The 26,219-nt window shown below is 41.4% G+C and overlaps 2 protein-coding genes across 17 annotated transcripts in view; one reads left to right on the top strand and one right to left on the bottom strand.

The window, feature by feature from the left end:
* The window catches only part of CMAH (cytidine monophosphate-N-acetylneuraminic acid hydroxylase-like), a 374,208-nt gene that overhangs the window by 83,231 nt on the left and 264,758 nt on the right, over positions 1-26,219 (top strand). For both annotated transcript variants that reach the window (XM_055390396.2, XM_055390401.2), the window contains exon 2: positions 967-1,100. The gene's annotated coding sequence lies outside the window, so the exon portion shown is untranslated. The remainder of the gene's footprint in view (positions 1-966; positions 1,101-26,219) is intronic.
* Positions 1-26,219, bottom strand: part of CARMIL1 (capping protein regulator and myosin 1 linker 1) — a 342,528-nt gene that overhangs the window by 250,762 nt on the left and 65,547 nt on the right. For 5 of the 15 annotated variants that reach the window (XM_063707372.1, XM_063707373.1, XM_063707381.1 and 2 more), the window contains exon 1: positions 10,034-10,156. The exons of 9 other annotated variants lie outside the window; for them this stretch is intronic. In XM_063707372.1, the coding sequence (XP_063563442.1) occupies positions 10,034-10,138 (105 nt within the window). In that variant the 5' untranslated portion in view covers positions 10,139-10,156. Of the gene's footprint in view, positions 1-10,033; positions 10,161-26,219 lie in introns of those variants that run through there. One more of the 15 variants, XM_063707382.1, reaches the window with a different exon arrangement.

Raw genomic sequence — 26,219 nt, 5'->3', positions numbered from 1 at the left:
GAAGTAACTCAGGAATGGAAAACCAAATACCGTATGTTCTCACTTATAAGTGGGAGCTAAACTATGGGTACACAAAAGCATACAGAGTCATTTAACGAACTTTGGTGACTCAGAAGAGGGGAGGGGAGGAGAGAGATGAGGGATAAAAAAAAAGCTACATATTGGGTACAATATACACAGATGATGGGTGCACTAAAATCGCAGACTTCACCACTATACAATTTGTCCATGTAACCAAAAACCATTTGTACCTCAAAAGCTATTGAAATTTTACATATATATGTATCAACTAAAAAAAAAAATCTGTTTAGTGAATGAAACTCCTGGTTCAACCTACAGTTGGTCCTTTAGACTTTCCACTTCCTAAGTGAGAACAGCTCTCAGGGTGGAAGAGCTACGAGGCAGACAAACCCCATAGTGCTATTCTATCATCCCACACAAATGCAGGGGCTGTATGACTCCGTCGGTGCAGTACAAAAGACAAAATATTCCTGTCCTTTGCTCCTAAGAGCAAGCACATCATGGCAGGCAGTTTACGATTATTTTCCACGTCTTCTTTACTAGCCAGGCCATTCATGTCTTTATATTTGACAACTGGCTACACACCCTCAAAAATAAACACAGTGATGGAAAGGTTGCTCTGTTCCCTGCTAATACATGTGTAATAAAGCTACTCTTGCAGATGCTTTGTGCTGTGGTCAAAAGGAACACCTTCCCCCTCCTACCCCCATAAAGATGAAGGTCTTGAATAAAACAGAAGCCACCCAGAGTCCAGTTGTGAAATGAAAATATCACACTCATAAAAGCATTAAGAAGGTTCCCTATTGAGCTGGTTTCAAATGTTTCATTACTGTAATTATATGCATACATACTTTATCACTGTTTTCTAATGAGGTTGGCAAGGAGATAGAAACTTGGCATTTTATTCCTAGTTTAATGCGCTTGTTTTTATGCTTACTGTAACAGCTTGCTAGAAGAGCACTGGAGATAGAGTCGGATACGCTTTAAAGGACAAGGGAAAACAGCTCCCAGTGGATGGTACACACATGGCAAAAGGCCAAGAGTAGAAGCACCGTCATTAGGAAAAGGAATCAGCCAAGGTAAGCAACGTCATTCACAAACAGGAAAACCTGGACTGCAACCTACCTACCTTCTCTCCTCACTTCAAATAAGACTTTGAGCTTTAAAAACAAAGAGGGTGGCTGGGAGGGGGAGCCACGGCTGCTTAATCTGAAAGCACCTTTCAGTTTCTTTGCAAAAGTTTCCAAGTCAAGGGGAAAATTCAACACCCAAACACACAAAGGAAGCTCCAGAGGCAAATGTGGGCACTTCTGAGAGCAGCAGTACTCCAGGGTTGGTTCCTAGCCTACGAGAGTTCTGGTCAAAGAGGCTACTGTGAACCAAAGGCCCAGCCTTCCTGCAGGGGAGGAAAGTCAGCAGTTTACTTGGGAATTTGCCACCTCGATACATAGCAAGTGAGGAAGTGGTGAGAGGTGGCAGATGGAAAGGGGTAAGGGGGCGAGGGGCACAAGCTAGATCCAGACAGCTGTGGTGTTATAAAAATGTAGCAGCCAAGCAATGTGGAAACGGGAGTCTTAAGCATCTGATTAACTGAGAAGCAGCTGTGGTAATTTCTGGACTAGCTTTAAAAAAAAAAAAAAATCAAAATACAGCATTGCATTCAACTGTTAAGCTGACTGCAAGAGCGATCAATGGGTTGAGAATGAAACTAAAGCTCGAGACACTGAGCCTTGCTCTAATGGTGTCGATGGCACAGGGCCATGCTACGGGGTAAAACCAGGTTATGATGAGTTCCCCGTCTGGGACTTCCAAGAAGCATTCCCTAGAACAGGATCCAAGACAGATCCACCCAATATTTAAATCCAGTCTTTAACAAAGGCCCTGTATAGACACCAGACTAACTAATTTGAGCCTAAAAGGAGACTCCTAAAAGTTCAGATAAACTTAGTTACTTACACTCCTCTATTACAGCAGAAATAGACATGTGATCTAATCTTGTAAGGAGTTTTAAATTCAGCCAAAATAACTGGCAAATTTTCCTTGCTAAAATGGCAAAAACAAACCCTCCTAACAGAGTTGCTCCACTGTAATTATTTACAGTAAATCAATAAGTACATCATTCTATATAACATACTGATCAATACAACACATTTTGACCAATTAAACATTTTACTCAAAAAACATGAGTCTGCGACAAGGAAGAATATACATACATGAGGCCATTTATCACATTAAAATACATAAAGCAAGAGTGTAGACAGGTAAAATCTCATTAATTCCACATCTAAATATTTCAACCATTTCTGAAAGGTAAACAAGAGGACTCCAGAGTAAAGAGTACAGGACTTAACCATTTTAGTAGAGATTTTGGGGAGATTCACAGAACTGCCAATCAGGTGGGTCTTATGTTATTGGTTATATCATAATCATCTGGGGTTCTATGAGATTCCTGAGTAATGTCTGTTTTGTCTCCCTAAATTGAATGTATGTCTTTGGTTTCATTTGAAAACATTGATCTGTATGTAGCTGGTGCTTATTAGGAGGTGTTAGCTGTCTGTTCAATGTGCTCTAAGAGTGATGTACTGGGCTAATTTAACTCAAATAGCTTTATAATTCTGTCACAACCTCTCTGCAGCCACCTACTTTTCCTAGGGCAGGGAAATGGAAATCATTTTAAGAAATGGAAAAAGTGTGATTTAAGTAATTCAGCTTAGCTTATTTCCCTTGGGAAAAGGACAGCTAACAACTACTCTCAGAAACTAAGTAAGTCGTGTCTGACCTCTATTAGTTATTTAAATTTAGCCATACCTTTAACTAATAAAGAGAAGGTGTCCTAGTCAACTCCAGTAAGGATCAGGGTTCTCTGCTTCTGGCATACTAACTGATTTGAACTCTGAATTTCTCTCAGAGTTGTGCTCAGAATTTTACTGATAGTTCAGCTGACGTGGAAAGGTCTGAATGCAGCCGGGTGCGGTGGCTCACGCCTGTAATCCCAACACTTTGGGAGGTCAAGGCAGGCAGATCACTTGAGGTCAGGAGTTTGTGACCAGCCTGGCCAACATGGGGAAACCTCATTTCTACTAAAAATACAAAAATCAGCTGGGTATGGTGGCATGTGCCTGTAATCCCAGCTATTCGGGAGACTGAGGCAGGAAAATCATTTGAACCTGGGAGGCAGCAGCTGCAGTGAGCCGAGATCATGCCACTGCACTCCAGCCTAGGCGACAGACCGAGGCTCCGTCGGGGTTTGGGGGAGAGTCTGAATGCAGCACAGGAGAGGTGGTCTGTAGATAATGAAGCCAAGTGTGGGCTGTTTGGAAGTCAAGTGTTCACACATGGGAACCTGTCTCAAAATATGAATTACTTCCTTACTGCATTAATATTCTCCCTCCTTAACTCTTCCCTCTCCAAGTCTTACCCTCCTTACCTTCCTCTTCAAGCCTTAACAGGACTGAGTACCAGCAAGGACACACACAGCCACATCACACACAGCTGAGTGTTCTGGGGGCACAGGTGATGTTGGTTTGCTAGCTCTCCCCTAGGAGGTCCTTCCAGACACAGCAGCAACCCCCACTTCCTGCTCCTCAATGGTAGCCACCCTCCAAACCACTCCCAAACCCCAAATCAGCCCCAAGGAGACCAGGTCTTCACCCCACTCAGCAGCTTACATCCCACTTGACCAAACTGTCAATGACAACATTGCTTTGTTTGTTTTTTAACCAGCATCTATAGGGATACCCTCAGAATTCTTAGCACTAACGAAAAGAGCTCCAAATAGAGAAATTGAAACCAAAAGTTTACATCACGGATCCCCCTTCTACCAAAAAAGTAAATGTTATGCAGCACTAGGCCACACCCCCCACATCAAAACTGCAGCACAAGCTTTCCGAACATTTGAGAGAAACCAATTTTCACGGTAGCAGCCAACATGTGAAAATACTTTTATTGCAAAATTGAAGAGTATAGTTCAGCAAATGCATACTGGAATGCTACTATGAGTAACTGCACAGGTGGTTATGCAAACACTGAACTCATGCTTCAATTTGGCAGAAGTATAAACATTTCTAGAATAGTACGCAAGGTTCAGTTACCTAGATCTGCTAGTTAACTTCCTTTACCTCTGAAAGAGCTCCCCCAAAGTCAATCATTTTCCAAAAGAAAAGTCATAGTTATAAATACATTTTAAGTAGGCAAGAAAAGAACACACTTATATTAAACTGACACAACCATTTTTAAATGAGCATCTTACCAGGGGCCAACCTGTACAGACACGATTATTCTCTTGTGTCCTGTAAGAGGGTGCTGTTGCTTAACTTAATTCATACAAATCTTTAATCTTGAAAACTTTCATTTATTTGTATAATGTATAATGAGATCTAGTATGTGCCAGGCACTATTCTAAAAGGTTGGATATACAGCAGTGAGCAAAATAGGCAAAAACCCCTGCCTTCAGGAGGTTTACATTCTAGGAAAGAGAAAACAATGCATAGATACATAACGAAGACATAGGGGCATGTTCAAAGCTGATCAAAGTGTGATGGAGAAAAATAAAGCAGAACAGGGTGAGGGTGAGGTGTTACAATTTTAAATGTCAGGCACAGACACAGAAAAAAGGTAACATTGTACAGAGATTTGAAGAAGGTGAGGAAGTGCCCCAAACTGCATGGAAATCTTAGGAAAGTTTTCCAGGCAGAGGGAACAGCTAGTTCAAAGACACTGAAAGGCCACGTATGGTGGCTCATGCCTGTAATCCCAGCACTTTGAGAGGCCCAGATGGAAGGACTGCTTGAGGCTAGGAGTTTAAGATCAGCCTGGGCAACACAGTGAGACCACATCTCTACAAATTTTTTTTTTTAATTAGCCAGGCATGGTAGTACACACTTGTAATCCTAGCTATTTGGGAGGCTGAAATGGGAGGACTGCTTGTGAACCCAGTTCGAGGTTCCAGTGAGCTGTGATAGTGCCACTGTACTCCAGCCTGAGCAACAGAGCAAGACACTATCTCTAAATACACAATACATACATACGTAAATGGACACTGAAAGAAGAGAATGTCTAGGCGATTCAATGATCAACAAAAATCTACATATTTTGCTGTTTCCTAATCTTCTTAAATACTACATCCCACATACATTTCAAAAGTACAGCTTTCAAAAGGCTTATGGTCAGGCATGGTGGCTCACACTTGTACACCTGTAATCCTAGCATTTTGGAATGCCAAAACAGGCGGATCGCTTGAACTCAAGAGTTCGAGGCCATCCTAGGCAACATGGCAAAACCCCATCTCTACTAAAAAAGAAAATGAGCCAGGTACAGTGGCACATGCCTATAGTCCCAGCTACTCAGGAGGTTGAGGCAGGAGAATCACTTGAGCCCGGGAAGTGAAGGTTGCAGTGGGCTGAGATTGCATCAAAACACTCCAGTCTGGGTGACAGAGCCAGACCCTGTTTTAAAAAAAAAAAAAAAAAAAAAAGTGAGGGGGGTGGACAGCAATTCTTCTCCAATACTGGAAGTTTTTTTTCTTAAATATACAGCATCTGGCACTACTGTGATAAATAGAAATGTATGCATTTTGCTTTCCCACCATCCCTCAGTGCACTGACAGCTTCTTGCCTGTAGTGAGTTAAGTCCCAAAGGCGCTGGGAATATGTTTAGCACCAGAGCAACCAGAGCTAGTAGGCTGAATACAGCACTCAGATGGGCTGCAAGCCAAAGATGCCTATACATGGATTCAAGAAATGATGTGCAAGAATCTCCACCTTTATTCTCTCTACTACAACCGTCCTCATCATTTGTGGCAGCATCAAGGTGGTGAAGCAACTCAGCACAGAAAACATTGAAAATGGTAACAAGACCAAAATAGAGCTGGACGGAAAAAATATCCAATCTCTGCACTTCCAAAATAATAATGTGATCCAAGCTTCTTTTTTAAAATTTAAGATTTATAAAAACAAGAGAGACTTTATTTTGAGTATAGAGGAAGAGAAAAGGAGAACTGTGTCGGTAGAAACAGAATGTGAACACTGGGAATCCAGATAGAGAAAGGCCAACGCTGAGTGAAAGGAGTCAAGGCTGAGAATCAGGGATGCTTGGGCCCCTCCTCGCTTCCTGGTCCACTAATAGTACAGCTTTGGGCATGACACTGTACTCTTCCGGGGTTTCACTTCCTCATCGCCTTAAAGGAATTCACCCCAGCACTTTGGGAGGCCGAGGCAGATGGATCACCTGAGCTCAGGAGTTCAAGACAAGCCTGGCCAACATGGCGAAACCCCATCTCTACTAAAAATACAAAAAATTAGCCGGGTGTGGTGGCGGGCACTTGTAACACCAGCTACTCAGGAAGCTGAGGCAGGAGAATCATTTGAACCCGGGAGATGGAGGTCACAGTGAGCCAAGATCACGCAACTGCACTCCGGCCTGGGCGACAAGACAGAAACTCTGTCTCAAAAAATAAAAAAAAAAAAAAAGAAAGAAAGAAAAAAAAGAAAAAAAAAGAATCCATATAGGATTGCTGTAAAAATTTGCAACAGTGGATTAAAAGCAGCTAGGATGTTAAAAAGCCAATCTCAAAAGGTTACATGTTGTATAGTTCCATTTATAGAGACTACTTAAAATGACAAAATTACAGAGAAGGAGAGAGTTGGCTATGGTTATAAAGGCATACCATTTGGGATCCTTGTGATGGAACTGTTCTGTATCTTAACTGCGGTGGTGGTCACACAAATTTTCACATGTGAAAAACTGCATAGAACTAAATGTACACACACACAAAAAATGTGTGTAAAACCTATGAAATCTAAAAAATGGCAGGGCATGGTGGCTCATGTCTGTAATCCCAACACTCTGGGAGGCCAGGCAGGAGTGTCACTTGAGCCCAGGAATTCAAGACCAGCCGAGGCAACATAGTGAGACCCCATCTCTACACATTTTTTTTTAAAATTATGGGTATGGTAGTGCATGCCTGTGGTCATAGCTAGCTACATGGGAGGCTGAGGAGGGAGGATCGCTTGAGCCCAGGAGGTCAAGGCTGTGCTGAACCATGATATTGCTACTGTAGTCCAGCCTGGGCAACAGAGCGAGACCCTGTCTCAAAAAAAGAAAGAAACCAGAGAGAAGAGAAGAGAAGAAAGGAAGAAAAAAATCTAAAAAGTGTTAAAGTGTTGATCACTGAATCAGTGTTAATTGCCTGATTGTGATACTGTAATACTGTTATGCACACGTTACCATTGGGAGAAATTGGGTGAAAGGGACACAATCATTCTGTGTAACTTCTTACAATTATATATGAATCTATATAGAAAACTATACATGATTTTTAAAATCTCTTCACCTTAAAATGTCTGGCATGTTGGAAATGATGCATAAATTGCATATTGGTCAAGTTATCCTCTCACCTAAAAAGCAGAACTGCTAATTCGTACTTCCCACTAATGAGATTCTAGAGGAAATGCTCAGCAATGTAGCTGGCACCAAGTAAGAGCTCACTCAATGGTCATTATCCCGGCCCTTCAAAACCTCACAAATATCCAAGGAAAATGCAAACACTTTTTATATAACCAATGGAGAAAGTTACAGAGTTTGCTGGCTCTGAATAATAAACATGTATGCACCAAAATAAAAGAGCCCTCTAAAAGAGCGAGAGGAAAAAAAATCTTCCGTGGTGTAGAACAGCCTTTGTCACAGTGTTCTCCATGGAACACTAATCCTCTGAGCTGCTCCTAAATGAATAAATACATGGTCCCTGGTCAAATAAATTTGGGAAATGCTGCATATACCATCCCCCTTTGGAAGCACCGATAAAAAAGAAAATCCCTATCCAACTTCACTTAACCATCTTTCTCCAAATTTACTTGGTCAAAAATAATTTTTAATACCTACTGGCATCCTGAGAAATGCTCCCAAGTCTGGAATTTTAAAAGTCATTCTACATTGGTCAGGTACTCACTACCTGAGTAGTGAGTAGTTTCTTCACCCACTGTGTGCTTTCTTTCTTTCTTTTCTTTCTTTGTTTTGGAGACAGAGTCTCACTCTGTCGCCCAGGCTGGGGTGCAGTGGTGCAATCTCAGCTCACTGCAACCTCCACCTCCCAGGTTCAGGCAATTCTCATGCCTCAGCCTCCGGAGTAGCTGGGATTACAGGCATGCGCCATTATGCCCAGCTAATTTTTCTATTTTTAGTAGAGACGAGGTTTCACCATGTTGGCCAGGCTGGTTTCAAACTCCTGACCTCAGGTGATGTGCCTGCCTTGGCCTCCCAAAGTGTGGAAATTACAGGTGTGAGCCACCGTGCCCAGCCCCATTATGTACTTTAGAAGAGAAACAAATGGGCTTTTCTACAGCTTGTGTAGTGGTTTTTTTTGTGTTGTTTTGTTTTTGAGACGGAGTCTCTGTTTCCCAGGCTGGAGTGCAATAGCACGATCTCAGCTCACCTCAACCTCCACCTCCTGGGTTCAAGTGATTCCCCTGCCTCAGCCTCCCAATTAGCTGGGATTACAGGCATGTGCCACCATGCCCAGATAATTTTGTATTTTTAGTAGACACAGGGTTTTACCATGTTGTCCAGACTGGTCTCAAACTCCCGACCTCAGGTGATCCACCCACCTCGGCCTCCCAAAGTGCTGGGATTACAGGCATGAGCCACCGCGCCCAGCCCGTGTAGTGGTTTTAACTATACACAGCTGGTCTTTGATAAATGTTTGCTGAATTGGATTCAATAAAAGTGCGATTCCAGGATGACAACTGTAGGCATTAGGGGAAGTGACTTTTACTGATTTTCTTTTTTAATCTCTCACTTAGTGAGGAAAACAAAGGCACTCCTTTCTGGAACTTTCTGAAAGGCTGTCAGAAACTTTCAGGTGCCTAGGTTTTCCACTTATGCCAGTAATATCTGGCCTGAGGGGGTGCTGCTTACAAGTGGAACAGCAGTTAACAAGCTGATGTGATTATAAAGGTTCTGGGAACCCGCCTTAGTTCATTTTCTGTTGCTATAACACAGTATCACAGACTGTGTAATTTATTTTTCAAAAGAATTTTTTAAAATTTTTTCTTTTTTTTAATTTTTTTTCTTTTTCTTTTTTGCTCTGTCTTATGGGTCCTGAAAAAGAAATGTATTTCTTACAGTTCTGGAGGCTGAAAAGTTCGAACTCAAGAGTCTGCATCTGGCGAGGGCCTTCCTGCTATGTCATAACATAGTAGAGAGCATCATACGGTGAGAGAGCAAGAGCATGCTAGCTCAGGTCTCTCTTCTTATAAAGCCACCTGTAACATCAATGGGAACCCCCCTGATGACCTTATTTAACCCTTATTACATCCCACAGGCCCCACCTCCAAATGCAACCAACACATGGATTTGGGGATTAAGTTTCCAACACATGAAATTTGGCGGACACTTTCAAACCATAGCAAAGCTCATGACTAAAAATATAGCTACTTATAACTATAAATCCTGAAATTCCTTTAGCAGGATACAAAGCCTTTCATACCAAGAAAAATAAGAAAAAAGCTCTGCCTGCAACTATTCCTGAAACAGGTAGTAAGTTAAAGATAAGTCATTTTCATAAAGATGACTTAAGATTAAAGTCATATAAATGAATTCTGGAAGTCAATGAATTTGCTGAGATCAAGCTTGGAAGGGTGGGGTGGGAGGAGTGTGCAGGGGGGGAAAGGTAAAGACTTTCCCCTAGAAGTAGAAGGAGAAAGACAAAACTAGTTTCACCTAATTCACAGACCCATCAAGACCAAAAACACTGTTTCTATTTAGAGGAATGACCCATATTCTAACTTGCAAAACCATAAACTACCTCCAAAATGTTGCCAGTTTTAAAAGAAAAATTAATCAGAATAATGAATGAGAAAAAGTATTCTTAAATACAAACAAGATTTGAGTGAAACCTCAAAATCTGCTCAATTATATGTATCTTCTACATAAAGATCTGAAAATGAAGACTTTATCATAAGCCCCTAACATAATGAAAACAAGTCTCAAACACTCAAGGGTAGGAAAGCATACTCACCAAGCACACCCCCAAAGCACACTCAGGCATTTTTAGGAACATTTCCAACATGTTTGAAAGCAAAATGAGTTTCAGATAAAACCTCAACTTAACTGGGACAGCCATGTTTCCCAAGCATTCTAGTTCTTGAAGGTTGTTATGTAAAACTGAGTGATGGTTTGGACATTCCATTACACTTAATAATCCTAAAATCACATGCATATGGCTGTCAGCATATTCATTCTGCAACGTGAATAAGGGAAGGTCTAATCACAACATTTCAAATTAGCTAAGACATCAGTTGGGAAGCCCAGGCTGCACACTTCCCAATATGTCCCTGTTACTCTTTCTCAACAGTCCCCCTGCAGTATCACAGGGCCAAATCTCTCCTCTTGGGCACAATAATTTGAGCAGCATTTGCCTTGGCTATCCCAGTCTTCTCCTCTCATTGGACAGAAAACATGACAGAGAAAAAAAAAAATGCCAAAAAGAACTTTCTGGTAGTTAAACTGAATTTGACACAACAAAAAAAGTATGTAAGGTTTAGCAGCGATCCCAGTGGGCTTCCAGAAATCAAAGTCCCCACAGACTAAACAAGTTGGAAACATGAAAATTAAAAATCTGCCTGCTGAATAACTGTCTATGAAAGTTTTCTTACAAGAAGCCTGGTTATCTTTTTAGATTCTCATTCCTCACTGCAAGATGTTCTCTTCTGTATTTCAAAGACAAAGTCAGTCTCTCTTTTCTTCCTTCTTTCCCTCCCCCACTCATACATACAAGAAATAGTGATTTTTCTAAATTCCTTTTAAAACTGATGGAAGGAGGGAGAAGCCTAAGTATTCTTCCTAATCCAATGTTCTATTAATAGGATTTTTAATGCAGTGCAGGTTTTACAATACTGTAAGCAGGAAGACAATGAACAATGACTGTATTGTGCCACACCTGCTCCCCCACCCCTCCGGGAGGCTGAATGATGTCTTATCTGGCATCCCTCATTTGGACGGTGATACACCTGTGAAGTGACAGGCCTGCCAAACTGCAGAAAAAAGTTCTCCCTTTTACTCTGTTAACATGCCTAACATCATTTAGTCCAATAATGCCATGTTAAAAATAAAAAAAGTTAAACCTTTTTTTTCCTTTTTTAAAAACAAAGTGCTTTAGTTTTTGCAAGACTAAACCATTCAGCCAGACTTGGCTAAACCTTCAATTTACACAGTGGGACACACTATAACAATTGGCCCAAATACCCTAAGGGAAAAGCCAGACTCATGGATTCAGAAATGAGAAAAATGCCTCTGACTTGCCTTCCCGGTTCCGCCCACTGTGCACATCAGTGCACCCACAGGAAATGATTCCCATTTCAGTTTCTCTGTTGCAATAGTCAAGGGAACGCAATCCCAATATCAGGAAAAAAAAATTAGCATGTCACTGGAGCACAAAGGCTGCTGGATCATCAGAGGGCTTCCTCTCAAATTCCAAACACAAACCCACATGCCCCAAATGCTACACTGACCCAAGTGGTTGTGTGCCTGCCTCAAAGTTACGCTCTGCTGAGTGTCTTCTTATTTATCTTTGAGCCCTGTACCAGCTTAACCGCTGATTCTTCTGCCCTCTTGGTTCCAGTATCAAATCTGCCAGGAGAGCCTCATCAACAGGCAGAATGAGCCTCAGTGAGCTAGGGGAAGCCAGAGGTCAGAGAAGTATGCATCTGAGAAATCAGCCTGCCCTGTCATGAGGTTCTGAAACACTAGCTCACTGAAAAGCACATTAAAGGGTTCCAACCGCAGGGCTGAATGGGTGTCAGCACAAATCAGTGAGTCCAAGTCCTTCCGGCTTCCTTTCCTGGCCAGAATGGGAGAGTCTTAGCTATAATGGCATTCACAGACTTCTGCCCAGCAGAGAAAGCCAAGAGAGAGGCTTCTATTAGTAGCACCCAAGAAGCCTGTGACCATGGTGCCCAGCGTCCATCTTGGCAGAAAAAAGACACGCTGTGATCCCAATAATAAATGCACAACCACCACAGAATACATTGTACATAGAATGATGATACTTCATATTTAGCTTCTAAAACTAAGCTAAATGATCAGTATTCTTGGCCACAATGATCATATAATAAAATTGTTATAGTAAGATATTTCTACAGTGCAATGCCTTCATTCACGTGATAGCTATTCCCATCTTTGAATCCTTCTCAAGTTGTTATGTTACTTAAATTGCATATACACCAAGTACACCTGTTTTGCAGTGCATTCCCAGGCATTATTTCTCAGAAATGTATGGTACACATTTCCACTGCTTGCTACTTAGTACTCACTTCAGCAATATATCACTTCTTTATAATAAAATGGCTCCATATGCCCTATCATAGAGTATGGGGATTCACCAAATTATTTTTCCCCCTTAGAAGCGTTGCTTGACCTGGGTAAAGAAAGTTCATAATGACCACTTTATATGTACCTTATGATATGCTTTGTAAGTGTTGCAATGTTTAAGTATAATAGGAAACATCTTAATTTTCTAATTTCGACTCTTCTTTATCTATAGCATGTTTTCTAACCCCACCCCCAAAACAACAGAAAACTCTATATATTTTTTATGCATCACATAAAAGTAATGCTTCCCCTACCTGTATATTCCCACTTCTTTTCTGTCTACTTATATGCTTTTTATGCGTCACATTCAAGTAATACCTCTCCTACCTTTATATTCCCACTTCTTTTCTACTGTCTATATAATATGACCAGAAACAAAAGTATAAGCCAATTACAATGCTTCACCCAGAAATGAAATCTATCTTTTACTCTACAGAAGAAATATTACAGTCAACATAACACTGTCTGCTAGTGTTTTTAAGACCACAGCCAACACACAAGACAAACTCTGCTCACAATTTTGCTCAGAAATGGTTGGCCCATGCATTAGATAAGCTAAGTTTATTCTTAACCAATATTAATTTTTATTACCAAAAAGTTATTTTAAAATGCATGTGAGGTACTTCTGTGGTACTCCTTATACGGACAAAACCAGTAAGAAAAGCAGCCCAACCTGTCAGGCTAAATGCTTACAGCCAGCTCAGTTATAACTGAAAAGATTCATCCTGCACTAACATAAAATCATAAAATGTACGATTTCAAACTCTGAGATAATCACACCTAGAAAATGCAACTGAAAGTAATGTACCTGCCATACTGCATTATTTCCACCTTATTGATTAAAGTTGAAATAGGTGTGCTAACTTCATTGAGCATCTACTTGCTGAAAAGGCACTTTTAACTTAAGAAAGTAGTTCAAGCTTCTTATTTCATTAACCACAGAACTACAGGTTGTTTATACTGACAAGCTTATCCCTACTCATGATGGAGTAAACTGCAGCTTTTCAAGGCTTATTAAAATTAAAGAATTGGAATCATAACTCCATAACACTCAAAAAAATGTGTTTTGTTTTTTTATTTTTGTTTTCTTTTTGACACAAAATTTCACTCTGTCCCCTAGGCTAGAGTGCAGTGGCACAATCTTGGTTCACTGCAACCTCTGCTTCCCAGGTTCAAGTGATTCTCATGCCTGAACCTTCCAAGTAGCTGAGATTACAAGCATGTACCAACACACCCGGCTAATTTTTTTGCATTTTTACTAGAGATGAGGTTTTGCCATGTTGGCCAGGCTGGTCTCGAACTCCCGGCCTCAAGTGATCTGCCCATCTCGGCCTCCCAAAGTGCTGGGCTTACAGGCATGAGCATCTATGTACTTTTCAACTGTTTTGAGTTTTTGTGGTATAAATTCATGAATCTGAAATTTCAAGTGCTTTCAAATTGTAGCAAGGAAACAGAACCTGACAACAACCATCTATGTGGTAGGAAATTCCAGTTATCTAATTAATTATGTTTATTTTAGAAGTGAATCCTCCTGAGAAAAAATTCATTCAAATCACAGAATTTCCTCAAACCTTACAGAGTGCCAAAAAAAAAAAAAAAAAAAAAAAAACCACAATGACTTCTGCTGAGCCTCAGAACACAGTCTCCATCCTACCCCAATAGTTAACCCCACTAAAAGTAGCCATTCTGAAGTTAAGACCCACACCCACCTGCAACGTAAGAGCTGGAAGTAAAGAAAAGGCTGCCGTTTAAGGGTTCCGGAAGAGGATTCTGTTTTTCCCACCATCATTCACTGAAGACTGCACAAAGAGCATCTGTCCAGTCCAAAAGAAGGTCTGCTGGACAGACCACAGATTGCCAGGGTGCCTGCCTGCTAAACACAAATTAATGACTAATTCATGAATTCAAGAAAACACCATACAAGACTCTAGCAGCAAAAAAGCTCAATTAGCTGAAAATTAAACAGCACCCAACACCTGTGATGTAGCTCCCCAAGATAAGAACTTGGCTGCCAGAGGGCATTACGAACTAAGGGCACTAACATATGGGCTATACGGAAGGGAGAAGCGCCAGGAAAAATAACCTTGTACATCTTTCCGTGCTGGGACCTTGTACTAAATTGAGAAAGTATTTTCAGCTGAGTTACTTGGTGAGGTTTACACCCTAACCACCTAGAATCCTTGCTGCTCCCAGATATTCCCTCTCTTTAAACCAAATCTCTGGTTTTTCAAACCCACTTCTACTTAAGCATTCAACTAATGAAATGGTAAAGACTGTAAGACGACTTGAGCAAACTCACTGAATGGCTGACACAGAAGTCTTAGAAGGAGGAAAGTCCAGCCAAAGGAACCTCTTTCTCGTACTATAAGCTAGGGGCATTTTGTGGGAGGAGTGTAAGTAGCAGGGCAAGCAGTGAATGAACAACTGTGTAAAGACATGGCTCACCCTACACTGCCATAAAAGATAGTCAGCAGACAAGACGGAAAAGTTCCAGAGATCTGTGGCACAGTAATGTCAATATACTTTACTGAACTGCACAATTAAAAATGGTTAAGATGACAAATTTCATGTGGGTTTCTCTTTTTACCAGAATTAAAAAATTTTAAATTGAAAGATATTTAGCAGAAACAGCTCTCAGGCATTTATTCTGAGAGGTTTCTTTGGTTGGTTCGTTGTTTATTTTTCTTTTTCCAAACAGGGTCTTGCTCTGTCACCCAGGCTGGGTTGCAGTGGTGCGATCATAGCTCACTGCAGCCTTAAATTGCTGGGTTCAAGTGATCCTCCCGCCTCAACCTCCAGAGTAGCTGGGACTACGCAACTACTCTGGACTGCTACGCAGTAGCAGGTGCGCACCACCACACCCAATTAATTTTTTTTCTTTTTTCATAAAGACAGAGTCTCCCTATGTTTCCCAGGCTAGTCTTAAACTCCTGGCCTAAAGCGATCCTTGAGCCTCAGCCTCCCAGAGTACTGGGATTACAGACATGAGCCACCTGTCCTTACTCTGAGGGGTTTTGAGGCACTTAGTTATTTGTAAACTGGATTGAAAATAAAGGTAATCAGGAGGAAAGTAGTATTCCTGGTGTCTTGCCCAAGACATAGAGGAAAGATTAAGGGCAGTCAAGCCACTGAGAGTTCCATCTTGGCTCATTCATGTGGTTATAATATCAGAAGCTTCTAGTATATTTATGTTGACTCTAAAGTCCTATGCAGGAAACCAAAGGGCTTGGGGGTCCCAGAGGTCACATCTTTTTATTTTACTAATGGCCTCGCCTTTGGACTGTGGCTCTAAAGAGCTACCCAAGGAGAGGGTATTATGTTCTAGATGTACATCCCTCCAGAATATTTGGAAGAGGGTCTCTGTCAGTAGACTTGCCAGCTTGATCAGGATGACTTTTCACTGACATCTATAAAAGTGTGGGAGTGACTGTCCAGGTGACTCTCAGGTCAGCATCACACTGGGTCTATAAGCAGAAGCTTTGGGGGTCAAATTTCACTCACTGTAAGAGAGAACTGTTGGAATGGATATAGATCTGCAACAAAATTAGACTCCCTCCCAAAGCAGTGGATTATGTCACCAGAAACGTTGGAAAAGTCTTTGATGAGACCAGGCTGGGCTTAATTCCTTCCCAACTCAAGTTTCTGGGGTCTATTAGCTCAGGAATGTGTTTGGTTACAAGTAAAAGAAAACTCAAACATTTTTTATCTTTTCACTTCACCACCCTTAGCATGCTGACTTTTATCTTCATGTTTGTTCCCTCTTGGTCACAAGATGCATGGATATTCTACCTCCAGGTTCAAGCTCATGTTGAAAGCAGAAGAAGCTGAAAACTTGAAGGGGCAATCCTCTCTCATGGAAGCATAATTTTCCTAGAAAGCCACAGCAGGGCAAGTATGGTGGCTCACTCCTGTAATCCCAGCACTTTGGGAAGCCAAGGAGGGAGGATCACTTGAGGCCAGGAGTTCAAGACCATGTTGGGCAATATAGCAAGGCCCTGTCTCCACAAAAAAAAAAAAAAAAAAAATTAATTAGTCAAGTGTGGTGGTACGCAACTATAGTCCCAGCTACTCGGAAGCTGAGGCAGGAGGATCACTTGAGTCCAGGAACTGCAGGCTGCAGTGAGCTATGATCACATCACTGCACCCTAGCCTAGGTGACAGACAAAATACTGTCCCAAAAAAGAAAAGAAAGCCACAGCAGACCCTTCCACTTATATTTAATTGACCAGAACATATCATATTGCTACCTCTAGTCCAGAGTTTCTCAGCCTTGGCACTATCAACATTTGGAACCAGACAATATTCTTATCTGTGGATTATCTATTTTTATCTGTGCATTATCAGCATCCCTGGCCTCTACCCCATAGATGCCAGTAGCACCCCATTCCTAGTTGTGAAAATCCAAAATATCTGTCTCTAGACACTGCCACATGTCCCCTGCAGGGCAAAACTTCTTCTAACGGAGAAGCACTCTTAGACTAATCCCTCCAGAAGCTAAAATGAAAAGGGTAGTGAATGGTACAGGGTCAGCCAATAGACACTGTCAGTAGCAAATTCTCTATGTCTGTTTCTTAAATGTCTAGTTCATAAATTTTTCTTAATGAGCTTACTCACTACCATGCTAAGTATGTTGAAGAATCTAAGAGAAACGTACAAAGTGCCCTCATCTTAGAAGTACTTAACAATAAAATTTGGAAAATCAAGATTGATGCACAAGAAACAATCAGAAAAAAATACATTATAAAAGGCTAGCTAAGCCACAGAGACAAGCAAGACATCCTTCAGCTGGCTCAGAGCAATGGGGATAAGAGCACATAACATGCAGCCTAGAGTCCTTAATGAAAATGTCACTTCAGAGGTAGAACTTGTGTTTGAAGACTAGAAATGTTTAGACACATGGCAAGAGATCAGGAAAACAACATAAACAAAGATCAGAAAACAAGCACTGTTAAAACCTCAAGATCTACTCTGATAGACCTGGGTTCTAATCTGAGACTTTGGGACAGCATTTACCCTGTCTGCACCTCAGTTTTATCATCTGAATAATAGGGATAATAACACATCTCTCCCAGGATTGTTGAGAGACTCAAAAGAGAACAAATCAATTACAAGAGCATCTAGCACACAGTAAGCAATCAGTTGTTAGCTTCGATTATTACAATTATAGATATCATATTATTTAAGATAATCATAATTTACGAAGAGGGGTCATCTATCAGGAATCAGAGAATTCTTACTAGAGAGCAGCTGTCATATCCTGAGCAGGACAGCCAGGACCTACAGTTGGTGGGTAAAGCCAGGCTTGTGATGGCCAAAAGATAGCAGCTGAGATCCAGGCAGGGCGGCAGGAGAAGACACACAGAAGCACCATCCACACCTACAACAGGTGGTGGCAGGAGGGGTTGACTGGAACCTGTGGATGAAATCAAGTGAGCTTCATGGCCAGCAGCCATGGTCAGGTTAGTAATAAGACTGTAGTTATTAAGTGACTTTAGCTCACAAAGCATTCTTACATATACTATCTGACTGATTTGGATATAACAAGACTGTCCATGGGTAAGAGAGAGCTACTCCAGCAAGACAGTTTTTTTAATTATTTGAAAAGTCACTGCCAAGCAAAGTAGCAGGAAGTGGGAAATATAAGACTTGCCTTCTATTTAGTACAAGAGACATGAGTGTGAAGCAGAGAATGACACCCGTAGTGTCTTTCATAGACACAGAGAAAATAAATAAGCTTTAAAAAACATTTACCAATCTGTGCACTCTTACATGTTAGCAGGCCACCAGTGGGCCTTCTGAGTCCCAAGTTCCCAGCTTCCAAGTCTCAATTCTTTTATGATCAAGGGAGAAGATAAAGTCCACTCAAAACTATCTTCATATTTTTCCTGTCAAGGTTTCTCTAGTAGTTAACTTACACAGACGTTCCCCTGAGTTATATACATTAGTCGTATACTAAGTTTAATAAGTTCCACAGCACATAATAAAAGCTTGAAGACACATAATAAAAGTTTAGCCTCACCTCAAAAAAAAAAAAAAAAAAGTATCCTACAAGTACCTGAAAACCACAAAGAGAAAGAGCAAGATGACCAGGTTGATGGTCCCCATGGCATGGTTTTCGTGACTGCTCCCATCCTCCATTGTCCAGTTCCTGTTATCTGGGGTCATTTATGTAGTCACCTATAGATGAATACTTTTTTTTTTTTACTGTATCCAATACATATTTTCAACTTCTGTGAGAATTCAAGGTGCCAAACGTTTTCTTAAACATTTAGTCCTTGCTGGGTTTTGATAAATATTGAACATCAGGAACAAAAAGAGACTGATACAATAAAAACCTATGCCATGAAACTAGTGAATAGAAAAAAAATCTATTTATTATAAATGGTTTCTGATAGACCCAGTATCACACCACAGAAGCAAAAAGGAGCCGTTTCCTGATTTTGGGGGCAGACTTAACTCCTAGCACAGAGAAGTGCTGAATAAGATTTTTTTTTTTTTCATACTGTCAGGAATAATAATCATAACACCAGGCACTTTACATGTTATTTTCCACAATCGTCATTCACTGGGGTGCATCATCATCGTCCATTATTTATAGAGGAGGACAACGAGGCTCAGGGAGGTTAAAATAATTGACCCAAGGTCAAGTAGCTGGGCTGGAATTCCAAGTAGCAACTGTTTGACTTCAAGTCCCTTGCTCTGAACCATTGTGTAACACTGCCACACCATGAATACAATGAAGGAAGTGAAAAGGCAACCTCGCATCCAACTAAATGCACCAAAAACCCTAAAGTGAGCAGTTAAGCATAAACTTTATTAAAGGCAAGAGGTGTGAAAACAATTTACGATTTTCAGTCTCTCCACATTTGTTCTTTGTACTTTGGTTTACCAAGATCTAGACAACAGGCTGCTCACCCTTTCTTACCATCAAATACAGCAGAATCTAGAGCAGCTCTGTCCAATAGAAACAGAATATGTGCTGTGTGTGGAAGTTTAAATTTTCTTGTAGCCACATTTTTTAAAAAGATGAAAGTACCTTTAATAATATTTTATTTAACCTCATATATCCAAAACATTATCCTTTAAGCATGTAATCAATATTAAAAAATTATTGAGACATTTTACATCCTTTGTTTCACAGTAGGTCTTTGAAATCTAGAGTGTATTTTATACTCACAGCACATCTCAATGTAGACTAGCATATTTCAAGTGCTCGGTGGCCATATGTGACTAGCAGCTACCATAGAGGGCCACAAAGATCTAGACCCTTAAGAGTTACACATATATACAACACCCCTTTAATAATCTCTTCCATGTTTCTATAATGATCCAAAGAGGGAGTGCTCTACTCTCATTTCTATGCTTACACACTTCTGGGATGAAATTACAGGGATACCATCCAATGAATGCCTGAAATTCCAACATGGTAGCTTACACTCAATTCTTTAAATATACTGTGCTTCAAGTTGTGTTTAAACAAAAATGCCCCAAAAGGGGGAATACTCTAAGCTAATATCTGTCTATCATTAAACCTTAGGTTACATGAAGGGAACTGACAGCACATCCAGGGAGAGCCAGTAGGGGCACAGAAGACAAAAATCAGATGGCTGACTTTTGGCAAACCTCATCTCAGATTCTATTACAAGTCCCTGTTCCAAATTCCCTCTCTCCTCAAGAACTTTAAAGGAATTACTTCAATAACTCCTTGTCAAGAATAACTATTATCAAGAAACACAAACAGGAAACTACTGGGGCTTCTCTGATTTTCAACCTAATAACTTGAGGCAAACACCGCAAACTCAAATGCCCACAGGAACCCAGGTGGGCCCCAAAAACGAGAATAAAGGGCCAAATGAGCCTGTGCCCATCTGAGGAGGCAGCCTTGACCCCAGCCCAGGAGCCCATGCCTGGTGAGACGGTGGCCCCAGGGCTGCAGGTCATCTGATTTATCAAAATAAGTCACAAATCTGGATTTTCAGGCTTATCACTTGATTTTTACCATTAGTAACTTATAAGACTTTAGATAACCACATACAAGTAAACAGGAAGTGACTACAAAGCAAATGCAGCCCCGGGCACCAGTCTGCAAACTCTAGTATTTGAGGGACACAAGCAAAAATACTAAGAATAGGCCTAGACCTGGAGGGGAGTTAATACTGCATCCTCTTTCAGCTATCATCTTTGCTGCCCAAAGAAGCCAAAACCATGCCTGCCCAGCTCTCTCTTAGACCGAGAGGAGCAGACAAAGGCCACACAAGGCGAGGTGGCTTTCTGCCACTGTGCTGGTCCCCCGAGGCATTTCCATTTATAAAATGAGGGGGCTGGTGGAGGCTGGACATGGTGGCTCACACCTGTAATCCCAGCACTTTAGGAGGCTAAGGCGGGCGGATCACGAGGTCAGGAGATCGAGACCATCCTGGCCAACATGGTGAAACCCCATCTCTACTAAAATTACAAAAATTAGCTGGGCGTGGTGGCATGTGCCTGTAATCCCAGCTACTCGGGAGCCTGAGGCAGGAGAATAGCTTGAACCAGAGTTGGAGGTTGCAGTGAGCCAAGATTGTACCACTGTACTCCAGCCTGGCAACAGAACAAGACTCCATCTCAAAAAAAAAAAAAAAAAAAAAAGAGGGGACTGGTTTAGATCAGGGCAGTATCGGGAGGGTGGGATCCTTGCCCATGGTGCAGGGCTGCCTCAGGGCCATGTGATCATCCCTGGTGGTAAACACAGGCCTCAGGCAGTGGGAACTACCAATCTCTTAAAGAGAAGCCACAAACACAAATTTTTCTGGAAAACCTTTTAGTCATTAAATTTTGGCAAATTCAAATCACATTTCCAACAGTATATGAGCCCCACAGGGCCACCCGTCTGTAGCCCCTGGATCAGAATGTCTCCCAGTCCCAACAGTCTATCTGCCTTAAACCTATACAGCAGGTCCGTGAATAATGTCATTTCATTTGGTTAATAACACTGATGAGAAGAAAAAGAAATCAATTCCTGACTGGGACCACTGTCTGGTGTAGAGTTGGCATGTTTTCGCCATGTCTGAGTGAGTTTTTCCAGGTTTCTACTTTCCTCCTACATTGCAAAGCCATGCACATTAGGTTCACTGGCATGCCGAACTGTCCCAGTCTGATTGAGAGAGTGTGTGTGTGCATGAGTATGTGCACCCTGCAGTGGAATGGAGCCCTGTCCAGAGTTGGTTCCCACCTTGCGCCCTGCCTGCCAGGATACACTCCAGCCACCTTCAACCCTGAACTAAAGCAAGCAAGTTGAAAAATGAATGAAGGAAGGAAGGAATTAATACAAATTACTGTCAAATTTAAATTCACCGAGTAGACAATCATACAAATACACAACAATAAAGATGAGGTACGAAAGCACTCAGCAAGCTCACTATATTTGTTTTTAAAACACGTGATGGTAGGGAGGACTCTACAATTTTCACTTTGCAAACATTTAGTCCTTGATTTAACCCATCACCAAGATGACTGCTATCACTCACTGATTCACCAAAAATTGGATAATTATCTTGTTTTCATTTTTTTATTTTTATTTTTATTTTTTATTTTTTTAAGACAGAGTCTAGCTCTGTCACCAGGCTGGAGTGCAGTGGCACGATCTCGGCTCACTGCAACCTCTGCCTCCCGGGTTCAAGTGATTCTCCTGCCTCAGCCTCCTGAATAGCTGAGATTACAGGCACACGCAGCCACGCCCAGCTAATTTTTGTATTTTTAGTAGAGATGGGGTTTCACCATGTTGGCCAGGATGGTCTGGATCTCCTGACCTTTTGATCCGCCCAGCTTGGCCTCCCAAAGTGCTCGGATTACAGGCGTGAGCCATCACGCCCGGCCTATTGCTCTTTCTTAAATGTGTATATAACTCACATTTATTTCTGTTTAAGATTAGAAGCGATTTTAACAGCAAGGCACGGTGGCTCACGCCTGTAATCCCAACACTTTGGGAGGCCGAGGAGGGTGGATCACCAGAGGCCAGGAGTTCGAGACCAGCCTGCCCAACATGGTGAAACCCCATGTCTACTAAAAATACAAAATTAGCCGGCTGTGGTGGTGCATGCCTGTAATCCCAGCTACTCGGGATACTGAGGCAGGAGAATCAATTGAACCCAGGAGGCGGAGGTTGCAGTGGGCCAAGATCACACCATTGCACTCCACCCTAGAGCGAGACTCCATCTCAAAAAAAAGGAAAAGAAGTGTTTTAAGTGTTTATATAGAAGTTTGATGATCTTTTGTAACTAGAAATCTGCAGTAGGAACTTAATTGTTGTTTATATCAATGAACCTGTGGCCAAACTGGTTTCCTTACATGATGTTTCACTTAAAGTCACAGCTTCCAAGCCCTATCGATGACATTAAGTGAGGACTTACTGTACACTCTCAAGACTTCGCCACAGCATTAACTTAACCTCCTTTCTCTATCCATGTAAGTTTGAAAGTGGCGCTACTACTGATTGTAAGACTAAAAGAAAAATGAATAAGTAAAACATGATATCCTGGATGAGAACCTGAAATGGAAAAAGGACATTAGTGGAAAACTGGTAAAAATCTACATAAAGTCTGCAGTTTAGTTAATAGTATTGTACTACTGTTGATTTCTCAGTTTTAATCCATTTACTACAGTTAAATAAGATGTCAACATTAGGGAAAGCTGAGTAAAGGGTATATGGGAACTTTCTAAACTACCTTTGCCATTCTTTCATATATCTAAAATAATTTCCAAGTAAAATGATTTTTCAAAAATTCAAAGAACCATACCCCATTCAAAAATGTTAATTTCACAGTATTTCTTTAAATGAAATGTTTTTGAAAACTTACTAGGAAGCAGAAATATGAATTGCTCTGAATCTTCTTCACTCTGGTTAACTATGACACTAAGGGAAACCAGAAAAGACTAAGAGAAAAACCAGAGTGCACCAGCCTGGGTTCTGTCCTTTGCTTTATAGTTACATGCAATAGCCAGTGGGGCATGAGATCAATGGGCTGTTGGTAAAATATCACATGGCTAAATTTAGGTAGTTGTGATTAACTTGACTTTGAGAAACTGCCATTCAATTGCTTTTTGCCTATAATATAAATTAGCTTACATTTAGAGGACTGGAGACATTATTTCCCAAACAGAGGTAGAACTGAAGTAATAAATACAAAAGCTTTGGCATGGAATGCTGCAAACTGCACAATAGACAGATATCAGTGCCTCTTAGAGAGGAGATTATTGACATCAATAATGTACGGTCTAAACATTTGAAACAGCATGTTAAGTTGCCCCATCCTTACATCATCACATTTCCAAACAGCCCCCTTAAATCTTTTTTGTTTTTCTAATAAGGCAAGATATATTTAAATAAATAAGCTGACATATTTCCAAATGCATGTAGAGAGAACTGTACCATGAATGGGACTCACTTAAAGCAGCATGAAAAGCTGCAGGAACTCTTCTCTATTTGTATTCTCTCATGCCTAATATTATGCTTTTAAATTAATTTGACAACTGTAATAAATATACTTTAAGAGGGAACATGAAATAAAATAATTAGCTTTATTAGTGCATTGTGGCAAGCAGATTTACAGTGACTTTAAGCCAAAATGTGCCTAGAGCCAGAAATAGTTATTTTTCTCTTAAACAAATACTTACGACACCCTACCACGACACAAACTACGCCCTAGTCCCCGGGAATAAGCAATGAGCAAAACAAAGGTCCCTGGCCTTGTGGAACTTACACTCCAGTAGGAGAGAAAAGAGACAAGGAATAAGATAAATCAACAAAACATATACTCTATTAGATTATGCTAAATACTAGAATAATAAATTAGGCAAGGGAGACAGAAAGTGTCAGGAGGGGTGTGGAAAGTTAAGATTGGTGGCCAGGGAAGTCCTCACCGAAAAAGTGACATTTGAAGAAAGACCTGAAGGAAGTGACGGAGTGGGATAAGGGATCATGAGGACATGGATAAAGGGCAGGAAGCTGAAGGGAATTCCAGGCAGAGGGAAGAACAAATGCAAAAAGCTCTGAGGTAGACTCAGGCCTGGACTGTTTCAAGAAACAGCAAGACCAGAGGGGGAAACAAGGAAGCAAGTGGGCAGGAAGTGGGAGATGAAGCCAGAGGGTAATGGAGGGCTAGGGCACACCACAGCTTGTCAGTCACGGTAAACACTTCAGCTTTTACTCTGAATGAGATGGGAAGAAGAGTGACGTAATCTGCACACAGCTGATAACAGACTGAAGGGGATAAGGCTGGAAGCTGAAAGACCAGTTAGAAAGATACTCTCCTAAGCCAGGTGAAAAATTATGGCAGCTTAGACCAGGGTGATAGCAATAAAGGTGATAAGAAATCAACTCTGGATATGTTTTGAAGATAGAGCCTATAGGATTTGCTGATGGGGTATGTGAGAAAGAGAAATCAAGAATGACACCAGACTGGGTGCAGTGGCTCACACCTATAATCCCAGCACTTTGGGAGACTGAGGTGGTCAGATCACTTGAGGTCAGGAGTTTGAGACCAGCCTAGCCAACATGGCGAAACCCCATCTCTACTAAAAATACAAAAAATTAGTTGGGCGTGGTGGCAGGCACCTGTAATCCCAGCTACTCAGGAGGCTGAGGCACAATAACTGCATGAACCTGGGAGGTGGAGGTTGCAGTGAGCGGAAATCATGCCACTGCACTCAAGCCTGGGCAACAGAGGGAGACTCTGTCTCAAAAAAGAAATAAAAGAATGACACCAAATGTCTTCTCTTAAGTAAGTGGAAGAGCAAGATGCTATTAACTGAGATGGGAATGACTGTGGAGGAAGCAGATTGGAGACTGGGCATGTTATGTTTTGAAATGCCTGTTAGACGCATCCCAGGAGAGATGTCCAGCAGGCAGCCAGATGAAGGGGTCTGGAGTTCAAGAGAGAGATCCAGGCTACAAATACGAATGCAGAAGTCATCTTACAGGTGATATTTAAAGCACTGAGAGTAGACACGATGAGGAACAAGTACCCTGAAACACGTTGTTTAGAGTTTGGAGCGATAAGGAATTAGCAAAGGAGACTGAGAAAGACCAGGAAAACCAAAAAAATGAGGTGCATGTGTGTCCAAGCAGTCCTGTAAAGAATGTATTTCATGGAGGGGAATTACTGACTGTTAAATGCTGCTGGTAAATGAAGTAAGAAGGGAGTGGGTCCTGACCATGGGCTTCAGCAAGGAAATGCTACCTGTGGCCCCAAAAAGCACAATGCCAGTGAAGTATGGTGAGTTAAGGTGCAAACTTGACTGTGATGGGCTCGGGACAGAATGGGAGGGGAGATGTTAGACCTAATGAATACAGATGACTCATTCAAACGTTCTGCAGTAAAAGCAAGAAAAGAAACTGGCTAGTAGCTGGAGGAGAAATCAGAGTCAAGAGAGGATGTTTTTATTTAATAAGAAAAATAATAACTCATATGCCAGTGGGAATCAGGTAGAAAGAAGAAAACAGATGACATAGGAAAGGGAGGGAAAATTTCATACAGCAATGTCCTTGAGAAGGTACGTGTGGATGGAGATAGAACATCATGCCCAAGGAGGTGGGAGCACGGGCACAGACGCAGGCAGGTGGTGGGTGTGCTGGTGGCAGTCTCTACTGATTATTTCTGGGGTTTTTGGTGAAAAAGGAAACAACCAAGTGTAAGGAGACCATGGATGTTTGAACAGCAAGTAGAAAGTATGCAACAGTTGTCTGAGAGAGTGGTGGGAATGAAGAGACAGTGGAAACACAATGAGACTGCCAGGTAGCATCAAGGGCCCACTTAAGATCAGCTTAGAGTGAGACAAACAATATGGTGGTGTGGTTT

Source organism: Gorilla gorilla, chromosome 5, assembly GCF_029281585.2.
Source record: "Gorilla gorilla gorilla isolate KB3781 chromosome 5, NHGRI_mGorGor1-v2.1_pri, whole genome shotgun sequence".
Lineage (NCBI taxonomy): Eukaryota > Metazoa > Chordata > Mammalia > Primates > Hominidae > Gorilla > Gorilla gorilla.
This window is presented reverse-complemented; position numbering and strand designations above follow the sequence as displayed.